Raw genomic sequence first — 20400 nt, forward strand, 5'->3', positions numbered from 1 at the left:
AGCAAGTGGGGAGGGGCTGTCTGCTGGGGGAGTGCCCAGGGGCCGGGAAGAGCCTCTACCTTGGACATGCGTTTCTTGAACTCTTCCAACTCCCTCTTAACTTCTCTGACTTCAGCAACCACATCAGCCAGTGAGGGGCCACTCAGCTGGCCTGGCCACGGCTCCTCACTGGTCAGGTACTGCACGTCCAGGTGCTCCAGCACGGCCTGCAGCAGTCTTCGCATGGCTGCAAAATGGACGGCCCCATTGTTGGGCATCCCGATGGCGAGGTCCAGCATCTGGGACAGGCTGAGTGTGTCCAGGAATGTTGCCATGTCTGCACACACTCTGTCCCTGATTTGTCACAAGCCTTCTGCCCAGTTGGGTCTGTCAGGGATGATAAAAAGTATAACCAAAAGGGATGAGCAAAAGCAATGATAAAAAGGACGAGTAGCCAGTAGGCTCCTTCCTCATCCCTTGTCCATCACAGGACTGGAGCCTGCTCTGCTCATGCCCCTTTTCATCACAACTCCCGTTGCCAGGCAGTACATGTCATCGCTGGCAGCCATTGGGTCACAGACTCATGGAGTCATGGAATGCCTTGGGCTGGAAGGGATCTAAAAGATCCTCTCATTCCAATCCCCTGCCATAGGCAGGAACACCTTCCACTAGACCAGGTTGCTCCAAGTCCCATCCAGCCTGGCCCTGGACACTGTCAGGAAAGGGGCAGACACAATTTCTTTGGGCAACCTGTGCCAAGGCATCCCAACCCTTGCAGGAAGATTTTCTTCCCAATACCCAGTCTAACCCTGCTGTCTCACAGTGTGAAGCCATTCCCCCTTGTCCTGTCATTCAAGGCCCCTGTGCCAAGTCCCTCTCCTGCCCATTTGGAGCCCTTTAGTGACTGAAAAGTGCTTGCAAGTCTCGCTGGACAGGAGAGGCCTCACTATTTTTCTTGTAATCAGATTAAGAATTGAGTTAAAGCTAAGCCACTTCTCCACCTGCAGTGTCAGTGTTCTGTTCTGTGGCATCTCATGTTCTCAGTTTCTACTTGCATTGAGGAGCGGGCAGCAAGCCTGGCTTTGCTGTGCAGTGAACTGTCAGTGTGAGTCAGCACGGGCAGGGCACTGCAACAACCACAAAGCCCCAGACGAAGGCCAAGGGCGCCTTTATGTTTGTTTCCTCACCAAGAGAGGGATCCCCCAAGGAGCTCCTGGGCAGAGGCTGCAGGAGGGCCCAGCAGCCCCACAGAGCTCAGTCCCCGTCAGAGAATCCCCAAGCTGCTGCTTTCACCGGGGTTTCAGACACGGCGGTTTGGCACAGCAAACCCACGGCCTGGTTTGGAGCATCCATTGGGATCAGCCTTTGGCAGGGGTGCTGTGCATGAGCCCCTGGCTGAGCTATGGGGTTGTTGGGGCACAGACTCCTTTCTCCTCAGGAGTTCATGGCAAAGAGTCTCTGTGGCTGAAGCCTTTGTACATTTTCCTCCAAGTCAGGTTTTAAGTCAGCTTGACAGTCCATAAAGAAGACAATGAAATATTTTCTCCTGCCAATGTCCCCAAGACTGTTGGGCAAGACAAACCAAGTTCTTCCCTTCTGTGCCTGCCATTTACTATACGTTCTACTTTAGTTGTCCATAGAGTCCCATAATTACCTTGGGCCGCCTCGATTTGTTACTGAGCTCTCAAGGTAGCAGTGACTGCTCCATTATCTGCCACTTTTGCAAAATTTTCTACGCTTTCAGGGGGGTTTTATTGCCACACAGCATTGTGAGAAGCATCCCTGCAGTGTCCTTTGTGTGGTGAGAGCACAGACATTCCTCGGTGCCCGGGTCTGTGCCAGCCCCGCACAGGGCGCTGCTCTGCGGCAATGGGGACATGGGGAAGCGGTGCCCGCCGTGTGTGCCCCGTGTGTTGCCGTGTGTGCCCCCATGTCCCCCTGTGCTCCCCCGGCCAGGCAGCTGCTCTGGCCCGGGATGGCCGGGCCCAGCCGCCGGGCCTCGCCGGCAGCGGGCAGGAGCCGGCCCGGGCTGCGGGACACGGCGGGGGTGCCCGGCTGCAAAGCAGCTCTGGCTGCCGCCAGGGAGCTGTGGGCAAGGGGCTGCAGCCGTGCGCGAGCAAAGCCGCTGGGGCAGCCCCTAACGCTGCCCCGCAGGAAGGAAGGGCAGGAGGAAGCTGACGAATGAGCCGCGAATGTGGCAGTGCAGACACGAAGGGACAAGTGCCCTTGGGGGCCGGGGCTCGGGGCCAGCCCTCGGGCACGGCTCGGAGCGGCTCCTGAGCCGGCCTAAGGGCCGCCTGGAAGGATTGCAGGCGGCAGCCGAGAGCAGCAGCGCCGGCAGTGCCAGCCGGGCCCCACGGCCACCTGCCCGTGCCTTCGCAGCCCGTGAGGGCCGCGGGCTCTGCAGCGCTGCTCCCGCTCCCACAGCCGGCCCGGCGCCTCAGGGCTGCCCCGCAGGCGCCGCGGCAGCAGCAGCGGCCTCAGGGCCCGGCCCGGGGCTCCATCTGCTCAGCCCGGGGCCAGAGCCACAGCAGGGCAGAAGGGGCTGAAGGAGCACCAGGGAGCCCGGCGAGAGAGACAGGCTGTCAGACAAGGCCTTGTCTGTAATTGGGACAGTTTTTATTAACTTAATACAACTAAAAAGTCATTTTTCTCCACCACCTCTGGGCAGACCGTTCCAGTACTTTATCACTCTTTCTCTATAGATTTCTTTCCTAATATCCAGCTCATGGTGCAACTTTAGACTTGTCCTCTGTGTCTGTCAGTGGTGCCTGGAGAGAGAGCCCAACCCCAGCTGAGCACAGGCACCTTTCAGGGAGTTGTAGAGTGATAAGGTCACCCCTGAGTCTCCTTTTCTCCAGGCTGAGCACCCCCAGCTCCCTCAGTGGCTCCTCACAGGGTTTGTGCTCCCAGCCCCTCTCCAGCCTCGTTGCCTCCTCTGGACGCGCTCGAGCGTCTCAAGGTCCTTCCCAAGCTGAGGGGCCAGAACTGGACACAGCACTCCAGGTGTGCCCTCAGCAGTGCCCAGTGCAGGGGCAGAATGACCTCCCTGCTCCTGCTGGCCACACCATTCCTGACCCAGGCAGGAGCCATTGGCCTTCTGAGCCCCCAGGGCACTCTGCTGGCTCATGGTCAGTCGCTGGTGACCAGCACCGCCAGGTCCCTTTCTGCCTGGGCACTGTCCAGCCACACCATACCCAGCCCAGAGCATTGCAGGGAGTGATTGTGGCCAAAATGCAGGACTGGGCACTTGGATTTATTAAACTGCATCCTATTGGACTCTGCCCATCCCTCCAACCCTTCCAGTCTCTCTGCAGAGCCCTCCTACCTTCCAACAGATCGACACAGGCTCCCAGCTTGGTGTCACCTGCAGATTTACTAATGAAAGACTCAATCCCCTCATCCATGTCGTCAATAAAAACATTGATGAGAGCTGGTCCCAGCACAGAGCCCTGAGGGACACCACTGGTGCCTGGCTGCCAGCTGGATGCAGCACTGCTCACCAGCACTCTCTGGGCCCATCCAGCCAGGTCTGAGCCCAGCACAGAGTGCTCCTGTCCCAGCCATGGGCTGCAGCTTTTCCAGGAGTGTGCTGTGGGACACAGTGTCAAAGGCCTTGCTGGAGTCAGGGTACACAACATCCACAGCCTTTCCTGCGTCCACCAGGAGGGTCACCTGGTCATGAAAAGAAATCAGGTTGGTGAAACATGACCTACCCTCCTAAACCCATGCTGTACAATCTGAAGTCTCCTCATGCAGAGGAAACAGGATCTGTGACTTGGCTCTCAGCCCAATCATCCCAAGAACAAAAGCAAGAATCACCATAGAATTTACCGTTGTTGGAGTTTGAACCCTACATCCCCACAAACCTAACAGAGTGAGTCTGCTTTGGAGCAGACGCATTAAAATCTACCCCATGAAAAAGGAAATTAGCAGCAGCTTTGACCAGATGCAGTCCAAGTGCCTCTGCAAACCCATATCCAGAAAAGAAGTTCACAGCCTGACATCCCTCCCAGGGAATCCAGAGCTTCATGGATACTCACGTGGCTTGAGCTGGGACCCTCTTGACAATCACTGAGACATTCTTGGGGATCTGTGCATCATCAGAGTATTCTGAGAACAGCACAAATGCAGAACAAGTGTGAGTCAGTTGGGAAGAATGGGGCAGCCTGGAAGGGCCAAGGCTTTAGGAAATCCCTTCCCAAGTCTGGCTGAAGCTCAGGAAGCTCTCTGCTAGTGGTGGTGTTGTGGCATCTACAGCACCCACCCGGCAAGGTCTCCAACATTTCCTGGGTTCACCTTCTGCTCTGCAGGACAGAGCTTGTGGCAAGGTCTCCAACATTTCCTGGGTTCACCTTCTGCTCTGCAGGACAGAGCTCGTGGCAAGGTCTCCAACATTTCCTGGGTTCACCTTACTTTTTGCTCTGTAGGAAGAGAGTTGGCAAGCATTTGGTTTGAATAGCCTAGGCTGTTGGACCATCTTGTTGTTTTTGTCACCATGTGCTTTGTCAGACACCTGCATAGTGACCATGGCTGCCAGCAATGGGTCACTGTCTCAGTGCTCATTAACAGGAGAGGGATGAGAGTGAATATTTGCAAGCTGGATGGAAAAAGCAACTTGCATTTATTACATGTTTTGGCACATGCCAGGTCAGGTCTTACAGCATCTTCTGCCTTCTAGAGGTTTTGCACCAATCTTCAGTCTCATGCTTGTTTTTAACCTGCAAACACTTTCATGTGTTGCTTCCTTCATCAGGAACTCTTGTCTCTGTAAAACCAACAGCTGCTTTCTCAGTCTTTTGCTTTTTAGTTAATGATAATGTTTTGTAGTTTCTTTCTCTCTCTCCCTCTTTGTTTTGGAGAGCTGAACAATCTAATACCTTGCATCACCAGGTGTGCATTCCTCTACTCAAGAGTACAATATAGAAGAGAGGCAGAAGAATCTCCTCGGGACATACAAACACCATGTCCTGGTCAGTCCCAGCCATGTTTGGCTGCTGTAACCTTGGGCTGGCTCAGTTCATCCTGCTCAAATGTGAGGCTTACAAATTCCTTGCTGGGTTCTGCCCACATCTTTGGCTGGTGTGAGGTCAGTGTGGCTGGCTAGAGTGTGGCCTCCTGCCTTACCTGGTTCCATGGCGACCCAGGTGCCCAGGTTCCACCTTGGAACCCTGCCTTTGTCCAGGGAAGTCAGGCACTTGTGTGCTCGGTTTGGGGTCATGGGGTGGTGGTTTTTGGCCCTGATGCTGGGGTTAGTCCCCTGGCATACTAGAAACCCTGGCTTGTGGCTGTGGGTCTTGATGTCCTGCCTCCCTGAAGTTAACCCCTGCCTGCTCTGTTTTGGGCCCCCTATTCAGCGGGCACGGCTTTGCCATGAAATTACCGGGGCCTTTGTCGATGAGCTCAGACATAAAAAATGCATTGAGGCCATTGTGGAGGCTTCTAAACCACTTGCCTCTGTCACTGTAGGTACGTCACGAGTCCCTAGGGACACCAAACCCAACAGGGATCCTGCCCAAGGACCTCTGTCCTGACTGGACACCTGTCCCTCCTTTCCACCAGGGACATCCATCCCAAAGGGGATCTGCACCCTGAACAGCACCCCAGAGCCCTCTGGGGTTTCCCATTTCAATCAAGGCCCTCACACTGACATTGAGCAAGATTCCAGGAAGCTGGGGACCCTAGGGACCCACCCCAGACAATCTAAGGTCTTCTCAGTCCTGATTTGGCTCCCAGGGATTTTTGGGAATCCCAAACCCGCCTGGAACCCTGAGAATCACACAACTGTGACCAAGGACACACTGAGGACCTCTGGGGCCCTACCTAAGACCTTAGGAATCCACAGGGACACCTAACCTTTCCCAGTATCCCTTAAATCTTGTTCAGGACTTCAGGAACCCCCAGAAACCCCCAGACCTTACTGGACCATCCTATCCCTGAAACTCCAACCCTAACCTTGTACTGATTCCTGTGTCCCTGTGCTGGTTCCAGCGTCAGGACAGCGCGAGGAGCTTCGGGAGATCGTCATGGATGCGATGTATTCTCTAGAGGAGCGATGGGGCAAGAGTGAGCAGACTGAGGGACATGGGACATGAGACATGGGCCAAGGGGAATGGGATGTGGAGGTCTTGAAGGGGGGTGGTGTGGAGGTGAAATAGAGGCTATATGAAAGTCTGGGGGCTGTAAAGGGATATTTGAGGAATCCTGGGGATATATGGGTTTCAAGTTATACAGCTTCTTGGGGAGTTTGAGGGGATATTTGGGAATGTACCTCACTTCGGGAGGGATATATGGAGTCAAAGTGAGTTATATAAACAATCTATGGGGTCTGGGAAAAGTTTATGGGGACCAGGGGGAGGGCACATTGTCTTACCTGCACATTTGGGACACGCCAGAGTCCCTGAACAAGTCTCTGCAGGAAGCTGTCAGCACAATCTGGAAGAAGCTGAGCCAGCTGGAAAAAGGTATGGGGCCACCCTGGGAACCCCTGTCCTAGAGAAACTCCCAGGGACCCCATCTGGGCTGGACAAGGGCTGAATCCTGACAGCTCATTACAAGGATGTGGGTCCCCAGTGATGCCCAGTCTAACGCTGCTTCCTCCCCACCAGTTCCAGCCTGTATCCCACCCTGTGGTGAGTGCCCATCCTTCTGTCTTGCCCTCCCTGGTCTCCTAGTACATTTCCCACTTCCCTGGGACCACCAAGTCTCTCTTTCCCAGGATTCCAGCGAGCTGCCCGTGTGTTCCAGTGTGCTACCTGCCGCTTCGTGGACTGTCAGTTTGCCCTGGACTGCCCAGGTATGATGAGGCCATGAGAGGCTGTTGTGTTAATGGTAAGGAAATCTTCCTCAACTTCCTCCCATTCTTAGGTTATTTTTGTGCTATTTTTTATGTTTGGTGGCACTTGAGTGACTCCAGTCACACTTCTAGTACTGATTGAGGTCAAAAAGTCTAAATTTGCTTTTAAAGGTCTAAGCTAGAAAAATGCAGAATGTGTGCTCAGCTAAGGTGGTCATACATTGGGGGCAGGTAGCTTTTGGGATCGAGGTGTGTTCAGTATTATAATGAGATTATAGTGAGCAAAGTTGATCCAGAAGACAGGATTTCACCACAAAAATCTCTGGGGGCTCCCCGTGTTTCTCACCCACGGTCCCATGCTGAGTGCACCTGCCCAAGTGTACATCTGCCCATCCCTGCAGCCAGCACAGGAGCACCATCATGCATGTCTGTCAGTGCATGTGCAGATGGAAGCTCATGAGCCTGTCAATGCTCCCAGTGCAGGACCTGTGGACCTACACAGATGAAACCATCGTGCTGCGCTGCAACGTGCCTTTCCACATCCCGCCCGGCGTGCCCATCACCTGGATGTTTGCCCCAAATGTGAGTCACACGTGGTCCTGCAGGGGTGTGAGCAGACATTCTGAGGGGCACTGCTGCAGGTGTCATGGCTGCTGCCACGGCAGCTGTCTGTGCTGGAGGTAGCAGCTGTGTAAGCCCACACGAGATGTTTGCTCATGGGAAGGGTGCGCACGAGCAGCAGGCAGGTGTGTGTTCACAGATCCATGTGTGCACATGTAGAATCATAACATCACAGGATGGTCTGGGTGGAAAAAAACCTTAAATGTCATATCATTCCAATCCTCTGGGAGGTGTGGACACCTTCCACCAGACCAGGCTGCTTCAAGGTCCAACCAACCTGGCTTTGGTTGCTTCCAGGGATGGGGCAGCCACGTCTTACCTGCACAACCTGTGCCAGGGTGTTGTGGGCAGAGTGGAAGCTTCAGACAAAGTTTGTTAAAGAAGCCCTACTGCTGAATCTGAGGGTCAGAAAGGATTCCTTTGTGTATTTAAACTCTTTCAGAGAGATAGGTTCAGATGAAGGTAAATCCTTCATTAGCCTCAGAATATGGCAACAGTTTAAATCTTAGGAATTATTTTGGCCCAAAAGTCCTAATGATGGCAAATCAGATATATTTATAAAAAGGAATTATTTAATAAACAAATGAACAGGCAAAATAGATGAAATATCTTAACCAGAATTACTTACTACACAGTATAAAATTGAAAGAACTACTAGTAGATTACAGCATAACATAGAACAGTGCACTATATCAAGGTATCTATATTAAAGCTAGCAAAAGAAATAGTATTGAATAGGAGCCAAATGTAACTTACCACCAAAATGACAATAATGTACACAGATTCCTTCACTCAACCTCTGGGGGATTAACTGAGAAATAGGTGTCCCTATTTATGTGAGACATTCCACACATTTCCAGGAAAACCTGTAGAAGCTTTCTACTTTGCAGAAGTTTGCTGTGACTTTTATAGTTGTAAAGTGACTTGCTGTCAGTCAGAAATCCAGCTTACCTCCCACGTCTCACCTTGACAGTAAGGTGTTTATTGGCAGTTGGGAGATGCTAACCCAGAGGTACAAAAATAACTCATTACAAGACAGATTGTCCTGTTTGAGTTACCTGACTAGCTAACAAACAACAGATAAGCTCTTGAGGGGATGAGATTGCTCTGCTGCACAGGACCTCACCACGCTCACAGGGGAAAATCCTTCCTGCATGTGCAGGAAGTGACTTTTGTGTGCACCCTGGGTGTAAATGGACATGGGATGGGAGCTGCGTGCCCCTGCACCAGCCAGGAGCACAAGAAGCATGAAGGGGACGTGTTGAGCACATGCAGGACACAGGTGCCTTTGTGTGGGCAGTTCTGTGTGCCCGCTGGCCTGGGCAGTGCTGATGTGTCCCCCTGTGCCCCAGCTGCGCACACAGGACATGGCACTGTTCAAGGAGCTCAAGGGGAATCCAGAGAAGCCCTTCAGTCTGACCATTGAGGAACCTGCTCCAGGAACCGTTGCCTGTCGCCTGGGGGAGCAAACCAAGCCCATTATTCGCAAGTTTTTCTACCTCAACGGTGAGCCCAGACACCTGAGAGCCCTGGGGCAGGGAGCAGTGTGGAGCAGAGTGGGACCTGGGACACCTGGCTCCATGGGAAGGGGGTGAGCAGGGTGCCAGGATGCCTGGTTCATGATGGAAGGTGGATTAGAGCATGTGTTTATCGATTCTGGGATCTCCCAACACAGGAATAATGTGCTCTGACTCCATGATTTCAGAAGGCTGAAGAAATGCTTTATTAAGCTATAGTATATTATACTAATACTATTTGAAACTATACGAAAAAGATTCCAAAGAAAAACCCTTGACTGTGTGGAGACAGTCACAACACAGGTTTTACTTAATTAGCTAATCAATCTAAACAACTCTCACAAGTGTCTAATGAATAAATCACTCTTAGTAAACAATATCTCCATAACACATTCCACATGTGCTAAACAACAAGAACAACAAATAGAGATAAAAATTGTTTTCTCTTCTCTAACTTCTTACTACCTTCCCTAAGAAAAATCCTAGGAGAGGGAATTATGTTTCTCTCTGTTCAGAGAATGTGAGCACCACAAGTGTTCCCTGGTGCCTGACTCCCCTGGGAGCATGTGGGGTGGAGCAGAGACCCCAGATGCCTGGGTCACTGGGGACAGAGAGGTCTGTGGCTGGAGCAAGAGCTGCAGGGATAGCTGGTCCCTGGGTGCAGGGCCATGACCTGAGGGGCCTGGGTCTCCACAGTATCAGAGGGAAGCGTGGAGGAAGAGAAAGGACTGCAGAGTCTGTTCAGCACTGTGCTGAACTGGGATGACGAGACACCTACCCACATACCATACCTGGGGCTGGCTCTGGGTTTTGGCTCCATGGCATTCGTTCTGCTGCTGATGTGAGTACTCCTGACCTGGTGAACTCTACTCTAAAAATCCCCATGCTTCTGGAGCTCTTCTCAGACTAGCTTGGGACTCCCTATCCCCTCTGCATTCTCAGTCCCTTGGGATTCCCTGCAAGTACAAGGGAACCCAGGTGTCCAAGGGGAGGCCAAAGACTGCCAGGACTCCTAAAGTCACAGGACACTCCATGTCTCCTGGGACTCCCTTTGCCCTCTGGCCTATTCCAGGGTCTCCCCCTTGCACCCAGTAGCACTCCAGGCTGCCTTTACTTCCCCCAGATTCCCTAATTGCCCCTGAAACCCTGAAACTTTCCCTGGTTTTCCCTAGAACCCTTGCTGTCCCTTTGGGGATACCAGTTTCAGTTACCCCAGTTGCCCCCAGGATACCATAGCTTCACCCTTAGGCCCATCACTTGCTCCAAGGACCCCCCAGTTGCCCCTTGAGCCCTCCAAATGCCCCATGTGTCCCTGTCCTCCCCACATACACCCTAATGGGAATAGGGTGTCCTCCCTGCTCCCCTTTTCTCCATTCCTCCTTCTGTCTCCCAGGGTCAGCTGGCAATGCCTCAATGTCCGTCAGATGCGCCGCAGACGTGGACATCAGGGCACCCAAGAGGATTCCAGACCCCTGGATTCAGTCTAGGGCACTGTAGCACATGGATCCACCCCAGAGGACCAAAATTTCTGCAATTGCTTTTCTTGTGCTAGTCTTAAAATAGAAATAAAGAGTTCTGAAAACCTGGATTATGCTTGTGATAGAAATATTGGGTTCTTGGGCTTGCAGACATTAAAGCTGGGTATGGGCAGCATTTCCATTCCCTGGGTGGGCATTCCAGCTGCAGCTGCAGAGCTCTCAGTGGTGGTGATGGTGCAGGGTGGGGAAGAAGGGTGTAACTTGACAGACTTGCTTTAGAGCTGCCTTAAATTGGTCAAGAATCAATGGGAGTGGTTGAGAAACATAAGGGATGGGTCCCTTGGCTGCCCCTGACTCCAGCAAGGCTCCAATGGAGCAAAGCTGGCCAAAAATTGTGGTATCAAAGTGGGGTCTCAGGGCAAAAAGGGGAGGGGAAAGCATCTCTGCTTGCTTGAGATCAGCAGATGGACAGTGTCTCTCCTTCTCCCCTGAAGGGATGCCTCTGCTTGAGCTTCACATCTCCACATGTATTGGAGCAGACCTGGGAATAGTTTGTGTATATAACTGGATCAATATATATTTATAGCTAATAGATCCCTGTTACTACCCCTTCTGTCATAATGCATATTAACATCCATAGTGCATTTATCACCAGCATCCTGAACCTGCTTCCTTGTTCCTTCCCTAAACCATGCTATTAGTGAACCTGCATTGTGTAAGTTCTCATTTGACTGGGCCAGACCATGCTGGTAAACTGCACTGTGGGGAATCTGTGATCTCACAAGCTCCCACTGAACACAGCCAGATTTATTGTGCCAGATAGTGTATCAGTTTTATACTTTTGTGCACTGCCTGTCCCTGCCATCCTTTCTGAGTGCCTTAAAACTGAACTATACCTTTGCATGTTTCCAAATTCTCTCTGTTCCCTCTCAGTGCTCCTCTGGATCCCCTCTTACTCATTCACTTCACTTCCAACCACTCTCAGATGCACTCCATTTCTATCCAGCTGCTTTCATATCCTCTTCATTCCCCTTGCTGTGCCCTCTTAGAACCCCTCTGTTGTTTTCCTTGCACTAACAGATCGTTGCCATTTTTCCCCTTGTACACTCTTGTGCCCTCCCTTTCCCTCTGTGTGCACCCAGATCTCATCTATCCCCCTCCTTGAGTGCTCAGATCTCCTTTGGCTCTTTCAGCATCTCTTTAGTGCTGACTTTTCTCCCCTGGGCAAGCTCACATCCCTCTTTTTCTCACCTCACATTCCCTCTGCTGACCTCCATCGATGCTCAGCTCCCACTGTCTCTTCTGTGGGTGCTCAGTTCCTATGAGTTCCACCATGATATCCCTCACCACCCCTCTGTGCACGCTCAATCCCTTGTTTTTCCTTCAAACATGCTTAGCTCCCCTCTGTACATGCTCAGATCCCCATTTCTGCCCTCCATCCACCTGTTTTCACTCCATTCCTGAGCAGATGCTTTCCTCTCACCCTGCATGGCCACAACTGTCTCACCTGCCTTACAGAAACCTTTCCTCAAGCCCTTCAGCTGCTTCCTTGCAGGGCAGGACTGTGTCCCACTGGGGAGTCAAGACTTTTCCTGCTTCCCCCAGATACAGACCCCTCTGCCTGTGTCATGCACCCCAGAACACACCAGCTGCTCCAAACACTGCCCCACGGCAGCTCCCCTCCATGGGGATCTTGGGGCTGCTCTGCTGCTCCCCCCAAATCCAGGCTGGGCTGGACTGGAGCAGATTAAACAAGAGCCCCTTGACCTGGCAGCACCAGCTGCAGTGGTGGGAGGCAGGGACAGACCTGTGTTTGCTCTCCACCTGGCTGGGGACTGTGGCATTCAAGTGTTTACTGAGCAATACTCTTCAAAGTTTGCAAATATGCTGTTCCTTGGGGAAATTCCATCCAAGTCACTCAGCACTCGCAGAAGAGACCATTCCAAGGATTCTTGCTGGCACGGGAATTCTTTCTTTGCAATCCAGAACCACAGGCACCTCCACCTCAGCTGGTGTTTTCTGCAGGCACAAAGGAAACCAACCTGATCTCTTCCAGCAGAAAAGGGAGGCAGGACCCACTCAGCCCGCCCAGTGCAGAGGGCACTACAAAACCTCTGTGTGCCCAGCCAGTGCAGAGCCCTGCGCTCCAGAGGGCATTTCCACAGGCAGCAATGGGTGAGTACAGGGCTGGGAAGTGGGCACTCCTTGCCAGCAATGGGGACAGCAAAGGTAGGGCAGCTCAGCAAGGGGGAGAGGCTCCGTGCTCTGGTTCTTGCACACTGATGGGGAGCAGTGGCACTGGTGCCCTTTAGGGGCACTTGCCCCCTCTGAGCACCACCTGCTCATGCCCTGGCTTCTGGTTCAGCCCAGCCAGGCCCCTGCTCCAGGGACCAGGAGTGAAACTTGGCTCAGGCAGTTGTTGGCTGCTCTGCTCTGCCCAAAACTACCCCGTGTTTGACTTGTCCACAGCAGATCAAGGGGGAAAGGGCAGGCTGTGACCCCTTTGGCAAGCTTGGCAGCTCACAGGGAGCAGCCTGATGCTGCCCAGCATGCTCAGTGCCCTCCTGCACCTTACAGGCTCCTGTTAGCTGTGGTGTTGCTGCCATGGGAAGGATGGTCACATTTCTTTTTTTCTTCTTGTCCCTTTCTACCAGCTCAGTGTCTTCTGCTCCTTGCTTCCCTGCTCATCTTGGCTTCACCAGGCTATTGTGTGCACACTCAAAGCCTAAACACCTTCAAGAAATCTCCCTCCAACACTTCATCGAGTGTTCTGAAGAGAACCAGTAGGTAACATCCCTTGGGCACCTGGTGTTGTGTGCATGTGTTCAGCCAGCTCTGGGTAGGGCAGGACAGGGCACTGTCTCTCACCCTGGCCCTGCTCTAGGATGGAGGATGGTGAAGGTGTGCCCAGCACAGGCTGCAGGGCTCTGTGTGTGTGTGTGTGTGTGTGTGTGTGTGCACTGTGCAGGCTGGGGAGGGTGGCTTTGTGCTTGAAGGGATCGTTTTTCCCCATTCCCTGAGTCACAGGCAGGGGCTATAGATTCTCTTCACCTTCCCCCCAGCATGGCCCTGCTGTAGTGGCACAGCCCCTTTTTCAGGAGACCCAGGGGAGCCCACTGGTGCCCGTATTCAGTCTCTTGGACTGATACCAGCATAGCTCAGTCAGTCTGGGGCCTTTCAATGGGGCTGACTCCTGTTGGTCTTCCCTATGGAAAAGGAACAGAGGGTTGAGGCCAACCCCCTCTCTGGGCTGGGAGAGCTGTTATCCCCCACGTGCCAGGGCCAGATGAATCTCCCTCCTGCCCAGGGTCTTGTCCTGATGCCCAGGCTTTTGTTCTGTCCCCCTCTGTGCTGCCCCAGCTTGGCCCAGGGACTGCAGCGAGGTTCTGGCTGGCAGCCCCAGTGGTGTGTACATCATCCAGCCCACGGGGCTGCACCCCATCATGGTGTTCTGTGAGATGAGTGGGGCAGATGGGGGCTGGACCGTCATCCAGAGGAACCGGCACGACACGGACATCACCTGGGCCGAGTCCTGGAGCACCTACAAGCACGGCTTTGGGAATATGCACACTGAGTTCTGGCTGGGCACCGAGTACATCCACCAGATCACCAGGCAGAAGATCTACCAGGTCAGGTTTGTCATCTGGGATGCTGCAAACAACATGAAGTTCGCGGACTACAACCTGTTCAGCCTGGATGATGAGTCCCAGGGCTACCGGCTGAGGCTGGGAGCGCACTCGGGGACAGCAGAGGATGCCATGGATTCAGACAACCCCAGGAAAGTGCACAACAACATGAAGTTCTCCACCAAGGATCGGGATCAGGACACTTACAGAGGGAACTGTGCCTCCCGCTATGGGGGCGGGTGGTGGTACTCAGCGTGTTACTCTGTGCAGCTGAACGTCAAGGGGGGCCTGACGTGGGGCAAGCTGTGCAAGGGGAACTGCAGAGCCTCGGCCATCCTCATCAAACCAACCCCATACCCCTAGAACTCCTTCCCCCTTCTGTCCACATGCAGCACATGGCCCAGCCAGTGCCCTGCTGGGGCCCATCTGATGATGGGGCCTTGGGGGTGCATAGGGTTGTTCCTCTATATCAAGAACTGCTTTGTTTTCCTCCTGTCCTGAAAAGTAGCAAAGCTCCTGGCTCTGGCTCTGGCCATTCACCTGTGGTGGGTTTTGGGGGCAATATTATTAGAGCTCATCTTTATAAACACTGCAGTATCCAAGCATGTTCCTTCTGGAGAGAACTCTGAAGCCTAAACCCCTCCTGACTAGCATGGTCTTACGCTCTTTTTGCTTTGTGGGTAGAGATGTTTTCAGCAGAAAAGTATACACCATCACCAGCTAACCTGACCTAAGCTATACTGACCCCAGGATGGGCCATGTCCACAACACATCCCTGCTGCAGTCTGTGTTCATCCTGCAGAATAAAATCACTTTCAGACCTGCACAGTGTCCTTCATTTATTTGGGAATTCCTTGCAACTGCTGCCTGTTTCCTGCCAGAAGCACACCTGAGGCTTCTGGTGCAGTAAGAAAAAGTTTTCAAAGGAAAATTTTTTCATACAATTCAAGTGAGGAATTAGAGGCAAAACTGTCACTTATAGAAGAGGGTTGCATTCCGAGGAGGGGATCTTCCAAAAAGGGAAAGTAGCATCACACAGCCAACAGCAAGCAGAGGGTGTGAGGGAAGCACCAGGTCAGTTGCACCCTGCCAGCCATGACCTGGAAAGCCAGGCCTGTGTCATCCTGCCTCATTAACCCTGTGAATGCTGGGAGGGAACTGGGAGAGTGCAACAGTACTGCAAGGCCACACAGCACCATGTGGCTGGTCTGTCTGGGCTGGTGTGAGAGCTGAGACAGCCTGACAGGGCAGGGATCCCACAATTTCAAGATTCTGGATCAGCTTGGGTCTGCATGGAAGTGCTCTGGTGTGGTGATAACCTTGTGCAGTGGACAGTTCAGCTGTGGACATGGTGCCTGTGGTGTGGTCTCTGATGCTGAGCAGAGGGAGGATGTTTGGCTGTTGCACTGTTGTCTGGCAGTGCTGAACAGAGCAGGTGTCTCACTGCCTGCACCCATAGATCCACAGAATATTCTGTGTTGGAAGGGACCCACAAGGATCATTGGGTGCAGCTATTCTCTTTCCAACAGAGACCCAGGAATGCAGCTCAGCATCACTCAGGGCTCCCTGCTGGCTGGAATGTTGTTTACCAGGAACCCCAAGCCTTTGTCCAGCCTCTCCCCTTCTGTTAGGCTGTGCATCCAGGCTGGAGCACCAATGTCTTTTTAAGCCAGCAGCCACATCTGTTAGTCCAGAAGTGCTGCTCTCAGCTCAGCTCCAGCTGGGAAGCCTTTCTCAGCCAGCAGCACCCTCATATCTCTCTCCATCTTCCCATGAAGCAGTGCTGCCCACCTGCAGGTGCCTCCAAGGCTGCCAAAGAATGCTCCTTGGGAGCTCACAGCTCCTCAGGAACAATGCACTGCCACAGCTCTGCAGGCTGCCTTTGGGCCTTGCTCACAGACCCTGGCTCCAGAGTCCCATGGTGTTCAGCATTCCGAGCCACAAACCTTCCTTGAGCTCAGCTTTCCTTCCACAGAGGGAGGAGAGGAGCTGTGGGTTCTTTCAGGCCCCAAGTTCAAACTTCCCTGCATCACAAGGGAACTTCATAGACACATTCCCAGTCTGCAGCAGGGAATAATGGGACTGACTGACCCACATCACTCACACCCTCGGGGAGTCCACTGCCCTCTCCACACTCCAGGTTGTGGTGGTTTCTTCTCTTTCCCAGGACAGAGCAACGACCCACCCATGAACAGGGGCAAACTGTGGGTGTGGGTTGTGCATGATCAGGGCTTTGCTGGCCCTGTTGGCTAATTGTAGCCTTACAGTCCAGTGTGCAGTGGCTGGAACAAGCCATTGAAAGGAATATTGCCTAACACAGCTTCCCCCAAGTCTGCCACCCTGAAGAGTGGGCAGAGTGATCCCCCCACACCTTGTGCAGGCAGACATGAGGCAGCACAGTCTGGCTCCAGGGTTTATTGCAGCTGATTCCTCCCACCATGGATAGCAGAGCTGTGGGGTGTGCAGGGCTCAGGGAGGGAGCAGGGCCTGGGCAAAGCAGGGGTCACCGACTGCAGGGGAAGGGAGCTGGCACCATGTCCCCCTCCCCAGGATGGGAGCGGGTGCACCCACCCCAAACCAGTGCCTGTGCCCCAGTGCCAGCCAGCATCATGGCACTGGACAAAGCTGCCCGTGTGCCCAGCGCTCCGGGTGATGGCTCCTGAGCCCCAGAGCTGCTGTGTTTTGGCTGGTGAGGGAACAGGAGCTGTGGGCAGAGCAGGATGTGCACTGGGACTGGCATGGGAATGGGGCACCGAGCTGGGGATGGTGGCACCCCCACACTCCCGGGGGGCTGGGCACGGTCAACACACATCTGTGGGTTTGACCAGGATGAGGGAGGATGCACAGTCACCTTTATCACAGAATCCTGGCCAAACAATGTAGTTTTTGGCATTGAGCAGGACGTTCTGGCACCTGTTGTACCACCACCCCCCGTAGCTCTTGGCGCAGTTCCCGCTGTACTGGTCCTGGTCCTTGTCGACTGTGCTGAACTTCATGTTGTCATGAATGCCCCCCTTCTTGGGGTGGTAGAGGGTCAGGTAGTCATCCCCATCTCCAGAGTGCCTGCCCAGCCTCAGGGGGTACCCGCTGGCCTCGCTCTCCACTCTGAAGATGTCGTACTCGGCGTAGTGGGTGACATTGGCTTTGTCGCGCACCACGAAGCGCACCTTGTAGGTGCCCTGCTGCGTCAGCAGGTGCAGGTACTCGGTGCCCAGCCAGTAATCGCTGTGCACATTGCCAAAGCCGTACTTGTAGGTGGTCCAGGATTGCTTCCACGTGAGCTCGGTGTCGTGGGAGTTTCTCTGCACCACGGTCCAGCCCTTGCCCTCGGTGTCCATGTCGCACCAGACCACGCGCGGGGGGGACCGGGCGGGCTGGATCACGTACACCCCGCTGGGGCTGCCCTTGCGCAGGCGGCTGCAGTCCGGGGGGAACCCTGAGGCTGCAGCAGCAAACACGGGGTGGGGGAGAGAGGAGGTCCATTGTTGTGTTGGGATTTCAAGGTTAACCTCGGGTCCCTCCCCTGCAGATTCCCTCCCAGGTGTGTCACTCACCTCTCCTTTCCCTCCCTGACCCCTCCCAGCACTGTCTGTCAGTCCTGGCATTCCAGAAGGGCACTGAGTGATTGGCAGACTCAAAGGATACCCTCTACCCCTGGGGGGCATTGGGCCATCCAGGTGTCCTTTGTCCCTTTGTCCCTCCCCTCCTGTCCCTGCTTGGTGGCTCCCTGCCCCTTCCCTCCCCTCTCCCCGGGGTTCAAAGGAGCAGCAACCACAGGCTCAGGGAGTTCTGTTGGAGCTGGTGCTGCATTCAGAGGCCTGAGGGCCAGAATAAAGCTCTGGATCCAAACCCTCCATCAGAACCGACTCCTTTCCTTCACCATCCCCTTAAAGCTTCTCTGCCAGAGGGAAACCTGAGGAGCAGCCCCTGTTATGGGGAAAGCTCCATCCCAGCACCACCAGAGCCCCTGCAGGCCTGGACTTGTCCCCAGTGCCCAGCTGCAGCACCCAGCCAGCCAAAAGTGTCTGTGGGGTGAAACACCACACACCCAGCCAGCCAAAAGTGTCTGTGGGGTGAAACACCACACACCCAGCCAGCCAAAAGTGTCTCTAAGGGTGAAACACCACACACCCAGCCAGCCAAAAGTGTCTGTGGGGTGAAACACCACACACCCAGCCAGCCAAAAGTGTCTCTGGGGTGAAACACCACTATTTGGTTCAGCTCCAAGGGCCAGACAAGCTCAGGCACGTCCCGTCAGGCAATATTGGTAATTATTCCAATAGTCCATGAGTCTGTCAGGACAACAAGGAGCTTCTGAAGATGGGTGAGGACTCAGGAAAACAAGGAGTGGTTCTGTCTGTGGCTTTTCCACTGGCTTATCCTCAGGGAACCTTCAGCCTCTGTAACAGCTCTGGAACCTATTTCTCATGATTTGCTGTTTCATTTGGAGCCTCTTGCCAAAGAAGGAAGGGTGAAAAAAATCTCAAGAATTGCCAATTATGTCCTCAAAGTATGTCTGGCCCATATACCCTTGATATACTGAGCTGCAGCTCTTGCAGGGACCAGAAGTATCCAAATGTTCCACTGGATGAGGATTTGTAATGAAAATTTATGTTTTCCCTGGGGCTCATGGCATTGGATAAGAAGGCTTAGTTCTGCCTTGGTCTTATAGAGGTCTCTTCCCCCAGCTTGTTATAATTTATCTGATCTCTCATGACTTATTAGCCAAATTAATTTGCCATCTAATTTGTTTTTCTTGGTTTGTGTCTGATGGGAGACAATTTGCTGTGGGTAATTGCAATTCAACCCACAAAACTCTGGGGTCTTGCAGGTACTGTAATCGTCCCTTGAAGGGAGGAAGGGGATGTTTCTAATCCAACAAGAGCTAAACAAATAGTTAGGAGGATCTCTCCTGGAACTGAGCCTCACGAACACGGCACAGCAATCCTTCCAAGCTGTGGTGTTTTGGCACAGCAATCCTTCCAAGCTGAGGTGGTTTCAAACCCTGTTGGTTTCAGCGTGGACCCACCAAGGGGGTGAAGGTGACATGGCAGGAGCCAGGCTGTAAAAGCCGTGGCCGGGGGTTGTGTGTGTGAGGAGTTCCTGTGCTGTGCATCCCTTTGGGTGTTTGCCCCCCTTCCCTGGCACAGAGCAGCCCTGAGTGTCCCGGTCTGTGCCCCTCTGTGCCCCCTGTCCCCCACTCACCGCTCCGGGGGCTGGCCGTGGGCACGGCGGGGCCGGCGCTGGCGCAGAGCAGCAGCATTGCCACCACCACGGTGGGCAGCAGGACAAGGTCCCGGTGCAGCCAGGGTGTCCCAGCCTGGAGCCCTGGGGAGGAAAGTGCCCATCACTGATGCTGGCAGGGGGCTGTGTACAAATCACCAACGGGACAGGACTGCTGGGAACTGCCTTGAGCTGTTTGATTTTCCAGCATCACTCTCATTCCATGGTTATGACAATGGGAAGATGCCAGCAGCTCACATTTCAGGCAGCAGACCAAGAATTTAATGTTACAACTCACTTTATAAGTTTCTTGACCAATCACACAAAGCAAAAGCACATTGACAGTAGTTCTATCTAATCACTATAAACCCACATACCTTTGATTAAACAATGCTTGCTTATTTTGAATACAATACCTACTTCTAAGCTTTAAAACACAGTGCACAGAGCTCCATTATTAAGCTTCAACCTTCCTAATATCTTGCTAGATAAACTTTTCTGTAGCTTAGAGAGTTATTCTAGACAAGTGTTAATACACAGATCATTGTTCTTTTGTCCTTGCTTTTCTACAGTTTAAATATTCTGCTGACCAATTAATTCTCCTGACCAATCTCATGGCTGCTGCTTAGCTCTAATCACAGTTCTACTGCCTCTGGGGCCTGCCTTTTGCAGCTTTCCCAAAACCCTCTGATTTTGTGGATTCCCACACATCCCCACAGTTCCTACTGCACTGCTCCCGAGCAGACAGGAGGAAATGCAGAAACCCAAACCCTGTGTGCTGACCAACAGCCCCCCTTTGCTCCCTGCACTCCCTCAGCTCCTGGGGAGATGCCACCGTGCCTGGGGCAGGATCCCTGAGCAGCCACACATGCCACATGCACTGGTCAAGCAGGGAAGGGACCAAGGAGAAGCTCAGGTCTCCACATTAACCCCCCTTGGCAGGATGTTGGAACACATGGCCCAGGTAGCCTGGGGCAGGCACAGGCTGGCACTAAGTGTGTGTGTTGTTTGGTGCTTTGCTCTGGCAGCCCTCCTGCTCCCAGGGAAGCTCACAGCTGCTGTCCTGCTCATCATTCTCTGTGCATACTCACCCCGTGAGGTCTCATTTGAGCCCAGCACCACACTGGAGTGAGGTGTAGCTGAGCAGGAAACTCACCCAT

The 20400-nt window shown here is 53.4% G+C and overlaps 3 protein-coding genes across 3 annotated transcripts; 2 read left to right on the top strand and 1 right to left on the bottom strand.

Moving 5' to 3' along the window:
* The first annotated feature begins 5279 nt into the window (after nucleotides 1-5279).
* SPACA6 (sperm acrosome associated 6) lies at nucleotides 5280-10400 on the top strand. Its single transcript, XM_071447518.1, has 9 exons — nucleotides 5280-5448; nucleotides 5971-6045; nucleotides 6375-6443; nucleotides 6588-6611; nucleotides 6698-6775; nucleotides 7254-7357; nucleotides 8749-8902; nucleotides 9610-9754; nucleotides 10307-10400. Exons 1-9 carry the CDS (start codon nucleotides 5280-5282, stop codon nucleotides 10398-10400), a joined length of 912 nt encoding a protein of 303 aa, XP_071303619.1.
* Nucleotides 10401-12562: 2162 nt separating this feature from the next.
* LOC139599848 (fibrinogen-like protein 1-like protein) lies at nucleotides 12563-14380 on the top strand. Its single transcript, XM_071447519.1, has 3 exons — nucleotides 12563-12620; nucleotides 13004-13174; nucleotides 13752-14380. The coding sequence occupies exons 1-3, from the start codon at nucleotides 12563-12565 to the stop codon at nucleotides 14378-14380; spliced, it is 858 nt and encodes a 285-aa protein (XP_071303620.1).
* Nucleotides 14381-16818: 2438 nt separating this feature from the next.
* Nucleotides 16819-20400, bottom strand: LOC139599849 (fibrinogen-like protein 1-like protein). Its single transcript, XM_071447520.1, has 3 exons — nucleotides 20397-20400; nucleotides 19223-19345; nucleotides 16819-17459 (listed from the first exon to the last, which is right to left on the bottom strand). Exons 1-3 carry the CDS (start codon nucleotides 20398-20400, stop codon nucleotides 16819-16821), a joined length of 768 nt encoding a protein of 255 aa, XP_071303621.1.

Source organism: Agelaius tricolor, unplaced genomic scaffold (genome assembly GCF_023055355.1).
Source record: "Agelaius tricolor isolate 1412-34295 unplaced genomic scaffold, bAgeTri1.0.p SCAF_25, whole genome shotgun sequence".
Lineage (NCBI taxonomy): Eukaryota > Metazoa > Chordata > Aves > Passeriformes > Icteridae > Agelaius > Agelaius tricolor.